This window comes from Podarcis filfolensis (assembly GCF_964270895.1).
Source record: "Podarcis filfolensis genome assembly, chromosome: 8".
Taxonomy (NCBI): domain Eukaryota; kingdom Metazoa; phylum Chordata; class Lepidosauria; order Squamata; family Lacertidae; genus Podarcis; species Podarcis filfolensis.
In genome coordinates this window covers 68910577-68926209 of record NC_139611.1, presented here as the reverse complement: position 1 = coordinate 68926209, position 15633 = coordinate 68910577, and the positions used below count along the sequence as shown (strand labels likewise).

Here is a 15633-nt window from a genome sequence, read left to right as displayed (position 1 = left end):
TCCCTTCCTTCCCCACAACAAACACTCTGTGAGGTGAGTGGGGCTGAGAGACTTCAGAGAAGTGTGACTGGCCCAAGGTCACCCAGCAGCTGCATGTGGAGGAGCGGGGAATCGAACCCGATTCACCAGATTACGAGTCTACCACTCTTAACCACTACACCACACTGGAAACAGGGGAACAGGGGTCTCTAGACCACCATCTGTAGCTGGAGATGCCAGGGACTGAATTGTGATAACCTCCACATTAACCTTGGCAGAAAGAGGTAGACATTGAACTAAAATTAACTGGCAATGTGTTCCTCCATTTAGGTGAGAGCCATGCATCATTGGGGCTCACTTATCCCAGTTAGGTAATGAAGAACCTCTCCCAGGCTTGAATTGGGTTGGATTAAGTTGAGCCATTCTCTCTGCCCCACATCACAAAATCAAGCCATTCGGCGTTCTTGGGAATATTACATTTGGAACAGAACAGAGGGAGAGACTGCCCTCCCTCTACTTTGCACCACCTCTGGAGATGCAGAGTTAAGCGGGCAAGTAGGAAAGGGATTTAATTTTATTATTATTAATAACAAATAATAATAATAATAATAATACCCCGCCCATCTGGCTGGGTTTCCCCAGCCACTCTGGACAGCTCCCAACAGAATATTAAAAACACGATAAAACATCAGACATAAAAATCTTCCCTAAACAGGACTGCCTTCAGATGTCTTCTAAAAGTCAGATAGTTGTTTATTTCCTTGACATCTGATGGGAGGACGTTCCACAGGGCGGGTGCCACTAGTGAGAAGGCCCTCTGCCTGGTTCCCTGCAGCCTCACTTCTCACAGCAAGGGAACCACCAGAAGGCCCTTGGAGCTGGACCTCAGTGTCCAGGCTGAATGATGGGGGTGGAGACGCTCCTTCAGGTATACTTGGCCGAGGCCATTTAGGGCTTTAAAGGTCACTTTGAATTGTACTCGGAAACGTACTGGGAGCCAATGTAGGTCTTTCAGGACCCATGTTATGTGGTCTCTTGAAGGATCATCAGAGTGTGGAGGGTGAAGATTTGGGCTATGGCTGGCTGGGAAGGACAGGAGTGCAGTATTTACTCCATTAAGTTCCAATTAAAATCTGAGTGAGAAGCGTTGGGGACATAATGCTCATCTTGCCTTTGGGGTGAGCGTCAGAAGTCCAAATGCTTGTATTTCTGAGCCCCAAAATACACGAGTCTCTGCATTATCTCCAATTCTGGTAGTTTATTTGAGAGGTAACGGCTGTAAAATGTGCCCTTTCCTCCCCCCCCCCACTTAATTGGCACCACGTGGCTCTTCAGAAACCCAAAAACCATCCACCCCAACATTTACCTAGCTTCCCATTAGACTCCGTTGTTCTCAAGCGACTGCTCTCCGATGCAAATTGGAGCAGGTCATATTCCTGCAGACAGGGAACCCCAGGGCCAGGGAATTTTGCCAGACTGTCTGTTCCCAGATGCTATACCACACCCACGTGCAAGAGCGGAGCCGCAAGCAGCTGGGAAACCTGACAAAACAGGAATGGAATCCCTCGCAGATCTTGCACGTTGGAAGGGCACGACTGCTGAGTGTGCAGGAAGGCAAGAAACAATTCCCAGGTCAGTGATGGGGAAAAAATGCTTCTGGGGTCTAGCCAGCTGCCCAGTGAGGTCTTAGCGGGGCTGTGAAATTGCCACTTGGAAGCTTTCCCATTCAGCTGCAGGGAGACGCATTAACCCAACTCTCACAAAACGAAGCGCCGGGGGCAAGCCTTATTGGTGACAAAAAGGTAAAGAAGCAAAAACATCTTTGTTTAGACAAGCTTGCCCAGATATGTAGAATACAGACATATGTTTTGATGTGCTTTTAGCTTATTGCTGACTTTAATTATTTTAGAATGTTTTAAAAACCCATTTTTACAGATAATTTTACTGTTTTATTCTTCCTGTAAAACACACTGAGGGTTGTTGCTGTTGTTTTTACAATTGAGTGCTATATAAATTTTATGAAATTAATACCAATAAATAAATAAATTTACTGATGTGATTCAAATATGGCAAACTAGGGAGCTGTAGTTTGTTAAAGGTATGGAGAGTTAGAAGATCCCCATTTCTCTCACACAGGTACAATTCCCAGAGTGGAACACAAGGTACTCTAGGAATTGTAGCTCTGTGAGGGAAAGGGGGTCTCCTGACTACTCTCAGCACCCTTAAAGGTAAAGGTAAAGGGACCCCTGACCCTTAGGTCCAGTCGTGGCCGACTCTGGGGTTGCGGCGCTCATCTCGCTTTATTGGCCAAGGGAGCCAGCGTACAGCTTCCGGGTCATGTGGTCAGCATGACTAAGCCGCTTCTGGCGAACCAGAGCAGCACACGGAAACACCGTTTACCTTCGCACTGAAGTGGTACCTATTTATCTACTTGCACTTTGACGTGCTTTCGAACTGCTAGGTGGGCTGGAGCAGGGACCGAGCAACGGGAGCTCACCCCGTTGCAGGGATTCGAACCACCAACCTTCTGATCGGCAAGTCCTAGGCTCTGTGGTTTAACCCACAGCGCCACCCGCGTCCCTTAGCACCCTTAGCAGACTACAATTCCCAGAATTCTTTGGGGGAAGACATGAATGTTTAAAGTGTCACATAGTGTTCTAAGTGTATGGCACGAATATGGCCCAAGCTAGGGAAGGCTGTTCTGCACTGATGGGCAAAAGTAACTCCCTGCCGTTTCAGAAAGTGGTTTTTTCCAGCCCTACCAGGAGATGCTGGGGATTGAACCCAGGACCAAGAACTTCACCACTCAGCTGCTGCTGTTCCTCTCATCCGCAGTGAAGAGACAAATGAGGAACTGGTGTAGAGGCAAAACGAGTAGATGATCAACATCCCCCAAGAACTGCCCTGTGCAGGGCAAATGCCTGTTATCTGCTCATCTTGCATTATGGAACAGCATGCAATCTTGCAATCACCTGATATTCTCTCCCCAAAATCTGCTTCTTTCCCAGTCACCAAGAGCAGCCACACACACACACAAACACACACACAAAGAGTCTGTCATCTGTGCAGAAGGGATTTGCCTTGACAGAAGCATCTGTGGCCTAGCCAGAAGCCAGATGAATGAAGCCACAGTTTGCGAACCAGATTCACAATTCCAGATGGGACTCTTCATGTTAACAGTTTTCAGCTGCCCTAGTGACACAGGCCCAGAGAGGCTGCCTGACGCAGAAGCAACCAGCAGCTATCGCTCCTGACGTCTTGCATAACCCAGACATGTTCTGGGTTGTTCAGGGATAGAATGGAACGGCTGTCACCCACGACAAAACACACACTTGAGAAGAATACAACCTCCTGCTTGACAGGGGGACAACAACATTATATAATTTCACCAAGAGTAACAAGCCACATTCCAGCAGCTACAGTCTTCTCCCTCCCCTTAAAATCCAATACATCTTTATGATGAGCTAATGGCTCACATTTATTTTTTCCTAAAAATGATTTTGCAAAGTCAACAGTCCTTATGCATTCTTTCCAATGGAAGAACATTAGAGGTCACAGCTAACCTAGTTTCACCACAGGTCCCTTGGGGCTTCCACACTTTCCCCCCTCCCTCCTTGCCTCACCTGCTATGACCCAATCCCTCTTCCTCCTTGTGGCAATCACACAGGGTCCCCGGACGTTTAACGGTTTATTGATCCCTGTGCCACCACTGTGCTCGCTTCCCCACTGCCACCAACCCGTTACTCTTGGGTACACACTGAGTCCAGACAGTTGTTAAAATTGAACCAAATAAGCAAGTTTATTTTATAAGTATTAACAAGTTTATGGTTTCTCAGATAATATTCTTGCCAGTTCCTTAACTTTAGTTTCTTTACCAGTCTACACCTTCCTAATACCTTCTGACTGAATATCTCAACTGTTTGACTGACTCCTCTTAACAGATTCTCTCACTCTCTCACATCAGACTAGCCCAACCCACAGACTTATCCTCTCCGTCTCTTCTCTAACTCTAGACTGACTTCTTAACAACTCTAACTCTAACTCCTCCCCTTGGGTTCCTATTGGTTAGTCATTTTACAATTAGTTAACCCTTTCCCTATGAACCCAGTATGATGTCACACACCTAGGAGGGCAAACGCCACACTCCTCCCCACATCTCTAAGGGTTTCCAGAGAAACTGAGTCAGGGTGCTCAAGGCGGCAAACAGTCCCGCTCAGTTTCATTGAGCAAAATCATGGAACTGTGAAGTTGAAAGGGAGGAGGACAGCTCATCTCAAGTGGACTGCCTGCCTCAATTTTTATGTACTCATTATATTCACTATCCCACCTTTCCTCCAAGAAGTTCAAGGCAACGTACGGGTTCTCTCCACATTCCCATTTTATCCACACAACAACCCTGCTAGGCAATGTGAGCTGATAAGCAGTGACTGGCCCCAGGTTAACCAGAGTCATGGACACAGGGGAATGGTGGGAGGCACTAGGTGGGGAACCCCCAAGGGAAGAAGGCTGGGGATTGTTGGTGGGATGGTGATGAGTGGTCAGAGGGAGAAGAGAGAAGCCTGGAAGGAGGAGGTGGTGGGAGCTGTGAAGGTAACAAGGTTTAGTGAGCAAGGAGAGTCTCTGGCAGAGAGAAGTCCAGAATCAGAGGCTGAAGCAGGAGAGGGAGGAGGCCAAGAGGCAGAGAGCAATCTGGCTGGTGAAGAAGCCCCCTCCTGATGTGACAAGCTCCCCTCACCCCGGTCATCTCCTCTGCAGACAGCATAGAAATGCAGTGGGCAGTCAGCCACTGCACCCAGTCCTTTCTCGGGCAGCCCACTGGGAATCATGCCCCTCTGGAGCGTTTATGTAAACCTCAACCCCTACATCCCTTCAAAGTTTTCTAAGTTCAAGTGGAAGGCTGGAAGGGCCCCCAATTCATTTGGGAGTCAAAGGGTGGAATGCTTGTGCACCTCCACTCCCATCCTGGTTTGGACAAACCATAGTTGGATCAAACCATAGTTTGATTTAAATCATTGTTATCTACTCTCTTTCCAGGCAAGAGAAGCCCCTCTCACAGCAGTTTACAAATAAATACACCGAAAACACGACTAATTAAGCTAGCTGCATTTAAAAACCCACAAATTTATTCCAAATAAATAAATAAATAACCAGCTTCAGAATGCCAGCATGATTATTCAGTGAAATGCAGATTGGCACAGCCATGTCCTGAAGGTCCATTTAAAAACAGTCAATGAGGGAGCCAAACACACATCCCATAGGAGGGAGTTCCACCATGATGGTGACACCGCTGAAGAGGCCTTGTCCCTTGTGCACATCAACAGGATGGATCTTAATGGCGAGTCAATGAGCAGGACTGTTAATGTTAGGACTGGGTATAATTTTTACAGGTGCAGGCAGCCCTTCAAACAACCTGATTCTGAACAATTTGGGGCTCCAAATGTAACAACCAGCACTTTAAACTGGGCCCAAGAATGCATGGGCAATCAAGTCAACTGGTATGGGACCAGTGCTACATGCTCCTATCGCTTGGCCGACACAAGCAACCAAGAAGCTGCACCCTGCACTGCCTGTAATGTCCAAACTATCATTAAAGGCAGTCCCATGTAGAGTTCATTGCAATAGTCTTGTCTGGAGATAACCAGGGTCTTCATTTGCCTCCCAACTAAAACTGGAAATCATGATTGGAAGTGGGGTTGTTACAAAATGACACACAGAAACACACATTTAAAAAAAAAAATGGCCGCCACATTCGTGAGACTTGCACAATCCAAGCACCAGAGACTTGCACAATTCAAGGAAGCATTAGTGAACAATGGTGGCCAGGGGGTTAGGTGATATTCGCTGCCCATCGTGGTAAGTTGCATCATGAGTAGTGGCAAAAGGAAAAGACCAGCCAATGGTAAGCACTTCATGGAAAGCGTTTTGCAAAAATTCACATGCACACCAAAATCTTTCTCAAACCCACCCCCCTGCCCCCCTGTCGGATCCCCTTCCAGAGAATTTTTCCACATGGAAGTGTTCTAACCATTACATTTAGAAGCAGCATATGGAAAGCAGAAATCCATCTCCTGGCATGTACAAGACATGGGACTGAATTCAAGACAAGTGAACCTGAGACAGGCGGCACAACAGTTTGGCTTCTTGGAAACCCTGAAAAACCATATAATTCCAGTTATTAAATTGTTTGTTTAAATGGGGATGTAAAAAAAATCCACAAGCCTCAAAAAACCACAGGTTCCTCCATGCTCTGATGGAAAACATGTGCAAGTGATCTCTCCGCTCTGAAGGGACAGCTACTGCTTCGCAAGCAGGCTGAGGAGATAGCTAACGCTGACCGGTTAAATAATGTGAAGAGCAGAAGAAAGTCGGTGCAAGAATGAAACACAAACCAAAACACTCACCCACCTGGTAAAGAAAGAGGCAATATTCAGAAGCATAAAGTTGGAAGGTACTTTAGAGGTCATGGTGTCCAAGCCCCTGCTCACTGCAGGACACAACCACAGCATCCATCTACTTAAACAACTTGAGTGAAGGAGAGCCCGCCCATATAAAAATCTGGGAAACTAGGAAGCAGACTGGCAGCAGAAATACAGAACTTCAGGCAGGGGACATTTTTAGCCCTACCTGAAAATGCCAGGGCTGAATGTGGGACTTTTAGCAAGGACCCCAGATTCAATTCCTGCCAGCTCTGGTAGGAAACATATATTAAGGTGCAGGTCCAAATAAAAAAGAAGACCTGATGCACTGGAGAGCAGCTGCCAGTCAGAACCGATCATACTGAGCTGCTATAAGGCAACTTCTCATGTTGCTATAAGATACCCATCTGCACAGAACAAGCTGCAAACGTTAAAATCTGCAGATGGCCAGGCCTCTTCAGCATTTCCTTGCAGTTCGCTGCAGGGATTGCATCACAGAATCAATAATGTAAAAGGTCTCCAAACCCTATGTCTGCCCGGACTTCTGAAACTTCATCTTAATATGGAGGTTTTTTATTATTGCAGACGCTTGGCCTCTGTTAAAATCGACTCATCTATCATGCCTGTGACTCCAGAATGGTAAAGACAGGCTAGAAAACCTCAGGCATACCAATATTCTAAACAGAGAAGTTTATTTCAATTTTATATGGCAGTAAAAAAAGGTCTAGAGCAGCTTCCCCCAACTTTGCACTCACCAAATGTTCTGGACTACAACTGCAACCAACATACCTCACCATCAGTCACAAAGAGTTGTAGTCCCAAACAATCTCGAAGGTTCTGTGTTGGCTTCCCTTGGTGTATAGGACTGCAGGTTTAATTCTTGAACTTTGGGCCAAGTAGCGTATTTGTAGGCTACCTCTCTTTCTTCTGCACTGTAACAAAAGGCTTCCAGAGACTCTTAACCCTAACTTCCTAGCCGGGATGGACCTTCTATGAAACTTAGGAAGCTTACGTTTCAGGGCCCTTAATCCCAGAGGGGGCCCAGAAGAAACTTTAGACCACATTGCTTAAAAAAATCTGGAGTTTAGTAGACTCAATCTGAGTAGCACGACTCAAATTGATTGATTTTTGCTCTTGCATACGTTTCAAACATCCCAAAGTTTGAGTGTCAGTAGCACAGATGATGTAGAGGTGTTGTAATCTGTCATGGAATAACCCAATTGAAGAAGATAACTGTGGTTACCCAGACCTCGTCGATGGTTGTGAAGGACCCCGCCATGACAGTTTAAGCTTCAGGGCCTCAAAAATGTAGGTCCGCCACTGCTTCCCTGGGAAACTGGTTCATTCCTGGGCTTCAATCTGGGATATGAAACCACATTATAGTACAAGAATAAGTCATGATTTCCCGGTTCAGATATAATCAAAAACCGAGGTTTAACAAACTCCAGAAGCTTTTCATTGCAGTGAGAAAGAGGAGAGAGGAGAGCATGGGGGCCTGATGCTCATTCGCTGTGTAGTACATTAAATCACAGGTTTCTGTTTCATCTGTGGTGGGAAACAGAGGTTCAGCAAATTCTAGAGGCTTTTAATTGCAGCGAGAAGGAGGTGAGGAGAGCATCTGGGTACTAAACTAAGTCTCAGTCTATTTGATTATATCATGGTTTCCTGGTTAAGATGCAAGGGGAAACCAAGGTTTAATAAACCATAAGTTTTTATTTAAGGGGGGGGAGAGGAGGATACAATACCCATTCTAAGTCTATTAGATTGAGACTTCTCCATCTGAATCGGCGATTTGCCAGACTCACAAATATATTGTCAGCACAGAACACTTTAATATACAGTACTAGCTTACATTAATTTCTGTTGGTGAGAAGCATCACTTTTTTTTTTAATAGCACAGAACATCTATTTGAAGCATCAATTTGAAGGATCAAATTAGGTAAAATCTCATGAATCTTGGTGATAGCTCGCATCCAGCTGAGTAGTGCTTTATTGATTTGTATTGTCTGCCCACTTATGTCAAGGACAACTGAAATATTTTATCACGATAAAATAAAATAAAAAGTCATTCCATAACAGGCCATCCTTCTAATTTTATGCTGCCTGCTCCATTTTCTGCTATTTTTATTAGGAACAAAAGTTTCATCTAATCCATTTTAAGAGAGGTGGGGGAGACAAGACAGCTTAGTTCTTCAGGCCGCTCTATTGCTTTCCTAGCCAAGCCCATATTTATAAAAAGAATATAACTTACCAGTGTGTCCTTCGTATTAAAGCAAACAATTCTGCGAAGTGTTTCAGACATAAACTCTCTTTAAAAAATAAAATAAATCTCAGAATACTTTCAATTATCAGTCTTTTGGCTGTCTACTCTCTCCCATTTAGACTATGCTTTTACGCACAAAGAGTTTTTAAAAATTGTATAAGTCTTTTGCTATTAAAACAGGAACAGTGAACCTGTAGCCTCACCCTCGGCTGTTGTTGGATCACAAGTCTCACCATTCTTGAGTACTGGAGTCCAACAACATCTGGAGGGCTACAGGTTTTCTAACTCTGCCTTAAAAGGTCAACACCTGATGGCAAAAAAATATTGTCAGGGAACATTTTCTCTCTAAGTATGGAGGGCTAAAGTTGTATACAGCTATTCCAGCTAGCAGCAATTCACATAAGCAAAATTGACTGGTCATTTATTTACTGATCAGGAAACTTTACGGACCACTAACCATTAGCAAATATTACGGCGCTGTACAAAAATAAAAAGACAACACGTAAGAGCGGTTTCCCAAAGGAAATCTGATACTGACCATGAGTCAGCTTATCCTTCTAGGAAAGCCAGTAGAAGAAACAGGAAAGTTTTTAGCATCCAATGAAATGTCTATGATGTCCGAGGCTGTTGAACTTCAATGGGCAGTGTGTTATGCAAAGTAGGTGTTATTGCACTGAAGAACTTCGCCTGAGTCACCATTAAATGAAATTCTGGTGTATGTGGTACCACCAGAAGGGCCCCAATAGATGACTGCAGAGAAATCGCTCACAAAAATTCTTGTCAAATCTCTTAAGCCCACAAAACTATGTTGGACAACTTGCCAGGGTCCTTATTCCTACTGTCCCTTCAATATCTGAGACAGCATATGCAGTTTTCAATTGGTTCCTAAATAAAAACTAGACAGAATTCAAAAGCATCACTGCCTCTGACCATGGAGGCAGAGCACAGCCATCAGAGCTAACAGCCATTGATAGCCTTTGCCTCCATGCATTTGTCTGGTCCTCCATCAGAGTTGGTGGCCATCACTGCATCCTGGGGACTCCAACTCCCACTAGCCCCTGCCAGCACTGCCAATGGTCAAGGGTGATGGGAGCTGAGTCCAGCAACATCCGGAAGGCCACAGGATGCCCCATCCCTGGCCTATTCCGACTGGCAATGGCTCTCAGGTAAGATATCTGTCCCACCATTTGCTACCTGGAAATTAAAAAACTGGAAATGTATGTCTAATTAACAACATAAACAACCTGGGACTTTTTGCAGAGGTAGTTTTAGGGTAGAGTAACCAGTTTGGCCACACTGGGTGCTGGCACCATAGGGGGTGCTGCAACAATTATGTTCAACGGAGCACAAAAGGCGGGAACACCAAATTTTAGCATCTCATAGGGCGTTGCTGAAATTTCAGGGTCCAAAATCTGCCACTGCTTTTCCTTGCATGTGCTCTACCATGAAGCCTTCCCAGTGTGGGTTGATAGTCTTTCCAGCTAACATTGCATATTGAACGGCAGTCATCTTGGTGTTTCAAGTGACTGGGGTGGGGGGTGGGGAAAGGATTTATCTTGCAGCTATTTTTAACTTTTCAATAACTATCACAAGCTCTTCAAAGCACTTTCTGAGAGAGCTGTCTGTCATGTATCATTGCTTGATGCATGCAGCATAAACCGGCTGTGCACAATGGAATGCCTCCATCTGGGTAAGAAATTGGAAAGTAAAGCCTTCATGATATTTGGGAGCAGCTCAGGGGTTGCAAACAGTTTCCAGGGGAGACACACACACATAAAAAGAAAGAATAATAATTCAAAAGCACAAAAGGAAAACTCAAGCAATGACTTGTCCAAAAGCAACATTAAAACAAAAAACTACAAACTACAAATCTAAAGTTACACAGAATGACATCAGCATTGTGCTACGATGTTCCAATATCTTTCCCCCAGACACATTTGGAACAAAACATTCAGGCTGCAACTCTCTCTTCGCTTGAATTCAAGCAAAGCTCCTACTGGAATCAATGACACTTTGCTTGTTTGTTGGAAATACATGAAGTTAGTGGCAGGTACAGTCGACCTGAAATCAGGCAGCAAGTTTGGAATTCATTCTTATAGAGAATCCACAGGGCATGGGCTTCTCCCCCGCCTTGGTTTTTACTTCCTGGCCTGAGGATGTAACCTTTCTGCCTCCCTCAGACTTAGAGAATAAGTCCCTAATGATATTGCATTAGAACCCTGTTATGTACTGAGTTTGGATCCTAGAACAATAGGCAGGTAGGATCCTAGAAGGCAGCAACCTGATTGGTCTGCAGGAGCTGTCCAATCCGGCTCCAGGAGGAAGTGAATCAGTATCCTGATTGGCCTGCAGGAGCTGCCCAATCCGGCTCCAGGAGGAAGTGAATCAGCAACCTGATTGGCCTGCAGGAGCAGTCCAATCAGGCTCCAGGAGGGGAGTTGAATCAGCCAATCACACGGGACCTATTTTGGGGGAAAGCACTCACTCACTCACTGTTTACCATGAGCTGAAATAAAGAACATGAAATCAACTCTCAACTCCGAGTATATTTCAAACCGGTAAGAAGCCTGCAAACAGGATATGAGCACAACAGCAACACCTGCAGTTCCCAACAACTGGCATTCAGAAACATAACCATAGCCATAATGGTTAGTAGCCACTGACAACCTTAATCTCCCTGAATTTATTTAATCCTGTTTTAAAACTATCTAAGTTGGTGGTTCTCACTGTCTCTTGTGGGAGCAAGTTCCATGGTTTGTCTGTGGGCTGCACGAAGAAATACTTGCTTTTCTTTTCCCTGAATCTTCCATCAATCAGTTCTAGTATTATAAGAGAGGAAGAAAAACTTTTCTTTATCCACATTCTCCATGCCATGTATAATTTTACAAACTTCTATCTTGTCACGTCTTACTTGCCCTTTCTCAAAACTAATCCTAATTCTTCCAGAAGTGGGAGCAACTGCAGCCAGAATGGGGCCCTTTAATACAGCACAGTCAACTCCTCCAACGAGGTGGAGCAAACAGACTTGGGCCGTCTTCTTAAGTCTTCAGGGGTTCTCAGATCTTTGCTGAGATCTTCTAACCACTGCTCAGCCAGTAAGGGGCCACTGGGAGCTGTCCATTGTCCTAGCTTCTTCTTAAAACAACTTGCCTTGCCATTATTTGTCTCAAAGAAACTCAGTCTAATGGTTTCCGCTTCCCCTGAGACTGCCAACCCTGAGAAGAACAGGATACTCATCGTGTAAGAAAGGCAGGGTGGAAATGGAATTAATAAAGAGAAAACAAGAATTCTGAAATGAAAAAGCAGACTTTTCCCATTACACGCGAATATGTTATAGCAGACAGCATCATAGAAGAGGAATTCCCTCCTGTGTATGTGAGAGAAGGAGAAACGCTGCTTCCCAAATGGTTCTTGCTATCTGCAGTTTTTATAAGTACCTGTATTAAAATTATGGTATTTGCATATCTATAAGTATTGTCCAGTTAATCAAGAACACTTTTAAAAATCAATCAAAGTAGGAATGGATAGACCCATTAATGTCCTAGTAAGGCATGAGGATGAGAAAAAGTCTGTTCCCTTCCATTTTCCAGGAAGATATTTAATGGAATTTAATTTTAAAAAAACCAATATGCACAGAAACAGATTTTTTTAAATAAGAACATGTGAGGAGACCTAAGGGTTGTGCACTGTCCCTTGTCCTCCAATAATGTTTCCTTCACTAAACAGGGCACCCAAATGCCCAGGGGCTGGAGCAGCTACCATAGAAGCCAACAACTAGGGGCTGAGAGGGCTTCAGTCCCCCCATAAAATATTTGAGGGGTCTGCCTCCCAAAGTTGATGGGCATTGCTGTTCTAATGGAGTATGTGCACCACATTATGTGATTGATTATGCAGGGTGGGGCTAACCTCGGTCTCCCCAATATTTTATTCAAGTTGGCACCCCTAGCAGCTACTGCATAGGGCTTCTTGCCACTGCTTGCTTTAAGAACTAATATGGCAAGGACTCAGTGCCGGTGCACTGAGCAGGTCTTAATGTAGTTGTGCTCAAAGTGTGCAGCAGCGAGAAGCCCTGGGTAGCCAGAGGCCCTATTTTGAAAAGTTTAAAAGATGAAGACATTTTTAGGAGGCAACGCGCAACTCTTGGTGATCCATGAACTGATCTGACTCATGATCCACCCAGATTCAGTCAGGGGATTCTGCTTTCCTGAATCTGAGCTCAAGAGCTCAGAATCTGAGCTCAATCCTTCCCTACTGCTAATCAAAACTGTTTAATCAGTCAAACTGCTTTTATCAGTTAACCATGGCACCCATCTCTCTCTCTCTCTCTCTCTCTCTCTCTCTCTCTCTCACACACACACACACACACACACACACAGAGAGAGAGAGAGAGAGAGAGAGAGAGAGAGAGAGAGAGAGAGAGAGAGAAGGATTGCTGATCTCTGGTTTGGCTATTCCAAGCAATATCATTTTGGGGGGGTGTTTCTGAGGGACTCCATGTTTCTGATATTGCAACAGTGCCCCAAACAATAGCCTCTTTAAAAATATATGTAGAAAATCAGCATTTGGATAATCTCCCTCCTTCTTCGACAAAAAAAGCTCATCCTGATTTACAAGTGAAATTTGGGTGTTAAAAGCAGAAACCAGTATTGAATTTAAACCATGCGGAGTGTGTGTCCCCCTAACCTTGAGTGGCAGCACCTTTATCTATTGTTTAAGAAGAACATAAGAAGAGTCTTCCTGGATCAGACCAAAGACAAAGCCTGTGTAGTCCAGCATCCTGTTTCACACAGTGGCCAACCAGCTGCCTCTGGGAAACCCACAAGCAGAACAGAAAGACAATAGCCCTTGCTTGCTATTGCTCCTTGGGAAACAGTAGTCCTCCTGCCTCTGACCCTAGAGATTTGCATATAGTTATCAAGACAGCTCATTATTCCCCATGAATTTATGTGGTTACCTTTTAAAGCTGTTCAAGTTGGTGGCCATTACACATCTTGTGGCAACAAATTCCATAACTAGGCACGGTAAAAGTAAGCACATCCTTATTGGCTACAGGGAGGTCTTGATATGGCTAAAATTGTGGGGAAGGGCTTAAGGATTTATTTAAGGGTGTCCATATTCTCCATGCCACACCGCTGCAGTTTGAGCACAAATCGAAACTCTTGATAATTCAGAAGAAATGAACACAAAATATTGTGGAGGGGAATGTGTGGCCCACCAGATGTTGTCAGACTACAAAGCCTATCATCCCAGACCATTGGCCATGGTGACTGGGGCTGATGGGAGTTGTGGTCCAACAATATCAGAAGCGCTGCAGGTTCCCCACTCTTGGATTATATCTATGGATAAAACTGATAAACTTTGGGACAGTTAGGACCCCAATCCAGAGAATAAAAATAATGTGTGGAAACATCTGGATTGTGCAAATGCTCTTAGAAGTTTGCTAGGGGTGGAGGAGGGTTGAGTAGACCTTATCCCAAAGTCCGGATAATAGATGTGTGATGTCTTGCACAATCCAGTGTGTATGTTTTCGCACAAGTTTGTGTGGAAGCTTGGTGACCACAAGTACAGTCGGTGTTGTGCGATGCTTGCACTATCTGGGCCGAAGAGCCAATGTGAACAAATGCAATCTGCCTCTAAGGTTTTGAGATTATTGTCCTCTCAGCTTCTTCCAATATGATGCTTAAAAGAATTCAGTCCAAACTGAATGCTCTGGGGAAAATTGCCTGGGACAATGCACCTTCACAACACAGTTCTCCAGAATTTCTATAGGCAAAGGGTTGAATGACAGATACATGTTTTCTGTCCAACTCTTTTGAAACTCAGTGCTTACTCCATTGGCATACAGATAATGAAAGTCAAAGAGAATTTAAGGGCGATGGACAGACTTGGAAAAGGAAACAATGGAAGGCCAGGCCTGATTGACTCCCTGCCGACTTCCATGTGGCATCTTTTACTGACAAGCTGCTTTCAAGAGGACAGCTTTCCATCAGACAGACGCAATGGGAGATGGAGTGCGAAGCACAATACTCACCCTCCTTCAAAGATCTTGATCCGGGCTGGCTCCCCTCGTTTGGATATGGGAATGTCGTCTTCTGGTTTTCCTCTTTTATCCTCTTCCTTTTCAGTTCTCATTTCGTCCTTTCGACCTTCGGTGGGGAGGAGCGAAGGCAGGTGAACCTACCTCGCCAAAGGATGAAAGTAACGGTTTTATTATTCTTCCAAAGGCTTGTTACCAAAGACAGACACCTTGGGCAAGGTTCTCTCTCTCTGGAGGGTGGGGGAGGAAACCCAGCAGCCACCCTAACTTCAGTGATAATTAAGTGTCAGATTTAAACCTGATTTGGAAGGTTCTCATTTTAGACCTAGTGCTACTGGTCTGAGCTGCATGGGGTGGGTGGGAACAAGTAATGGAGCAGAACAATTGCTTTAAAGTTGCATAAAAAGAAGCTGATGAATCTGGACTGAGGACTCTGCTTGGCTTGCATGACCCTGTGCATTTTAGGAGTCGTACAGGAGATCACTGGACACAAGAGCGGCTGCAAGTTTTTCTACTGTGCAGTGAGTTCTGCACCTCCCACCTTCACTGTCCAGCCTCAAGACTGAACTCCAGTCCTTCCTCTCCACTCCTTCCCAGATTTCAGGTAGACAGTCTGTCCCCAGCCACCATGAACATCTTGTATGGATAACTGTTCAAGCATTCATTCAGTGCTTGGAGCGGGAAGGGACAGGGCATTTCTGAACACTTCTGTCGTGATAAGCATGCAGGACTAAGACCTGGTAGATTGGGGGTTCAGGTCTCCACTCAGCCACTAAACTCATTGGGTGACTCTGGAACAAGTTGTGACCAATGGGTATGGGGCTGAATCATGAAAACACACCCCAGCATCTCCCTGGCACTAAGAATCAAAACCTTCTGACCAGTCAAGGCCTGGGAAATCAGGTGGGAGGGTAGAACAGGATCCCCAGTGCCCAGGA

The 15633-nt window shown here is 44.9% G+C and overlaps 1 protein-coding gene across 6 annotated transcripts in view; it reads right to left on the bottom strand.

Moving 5' to 3' along the window:
* HIVEP3 (HIVEP zinc finger 3) overlaps window positions 1-15633 on the bottom strand; it is a 240192-nt gene that overhangs the window by 35603 nt on the left and 188956 nt on the right. For all 6 annotated transcript variants that reach the window (XM_083626698.1, XM_083626700.1, XM_083626696.1 and 3 more), the window contains one exon: window positions 14690-14835. In XM_083626698.1, the coding sequence (XP_083482824.1) occupies window positions 14690-14835 (146 nt within the window). The remainder of the gene's footprint in view (window positions 1-14689; window positions 14836-15633) is intronic.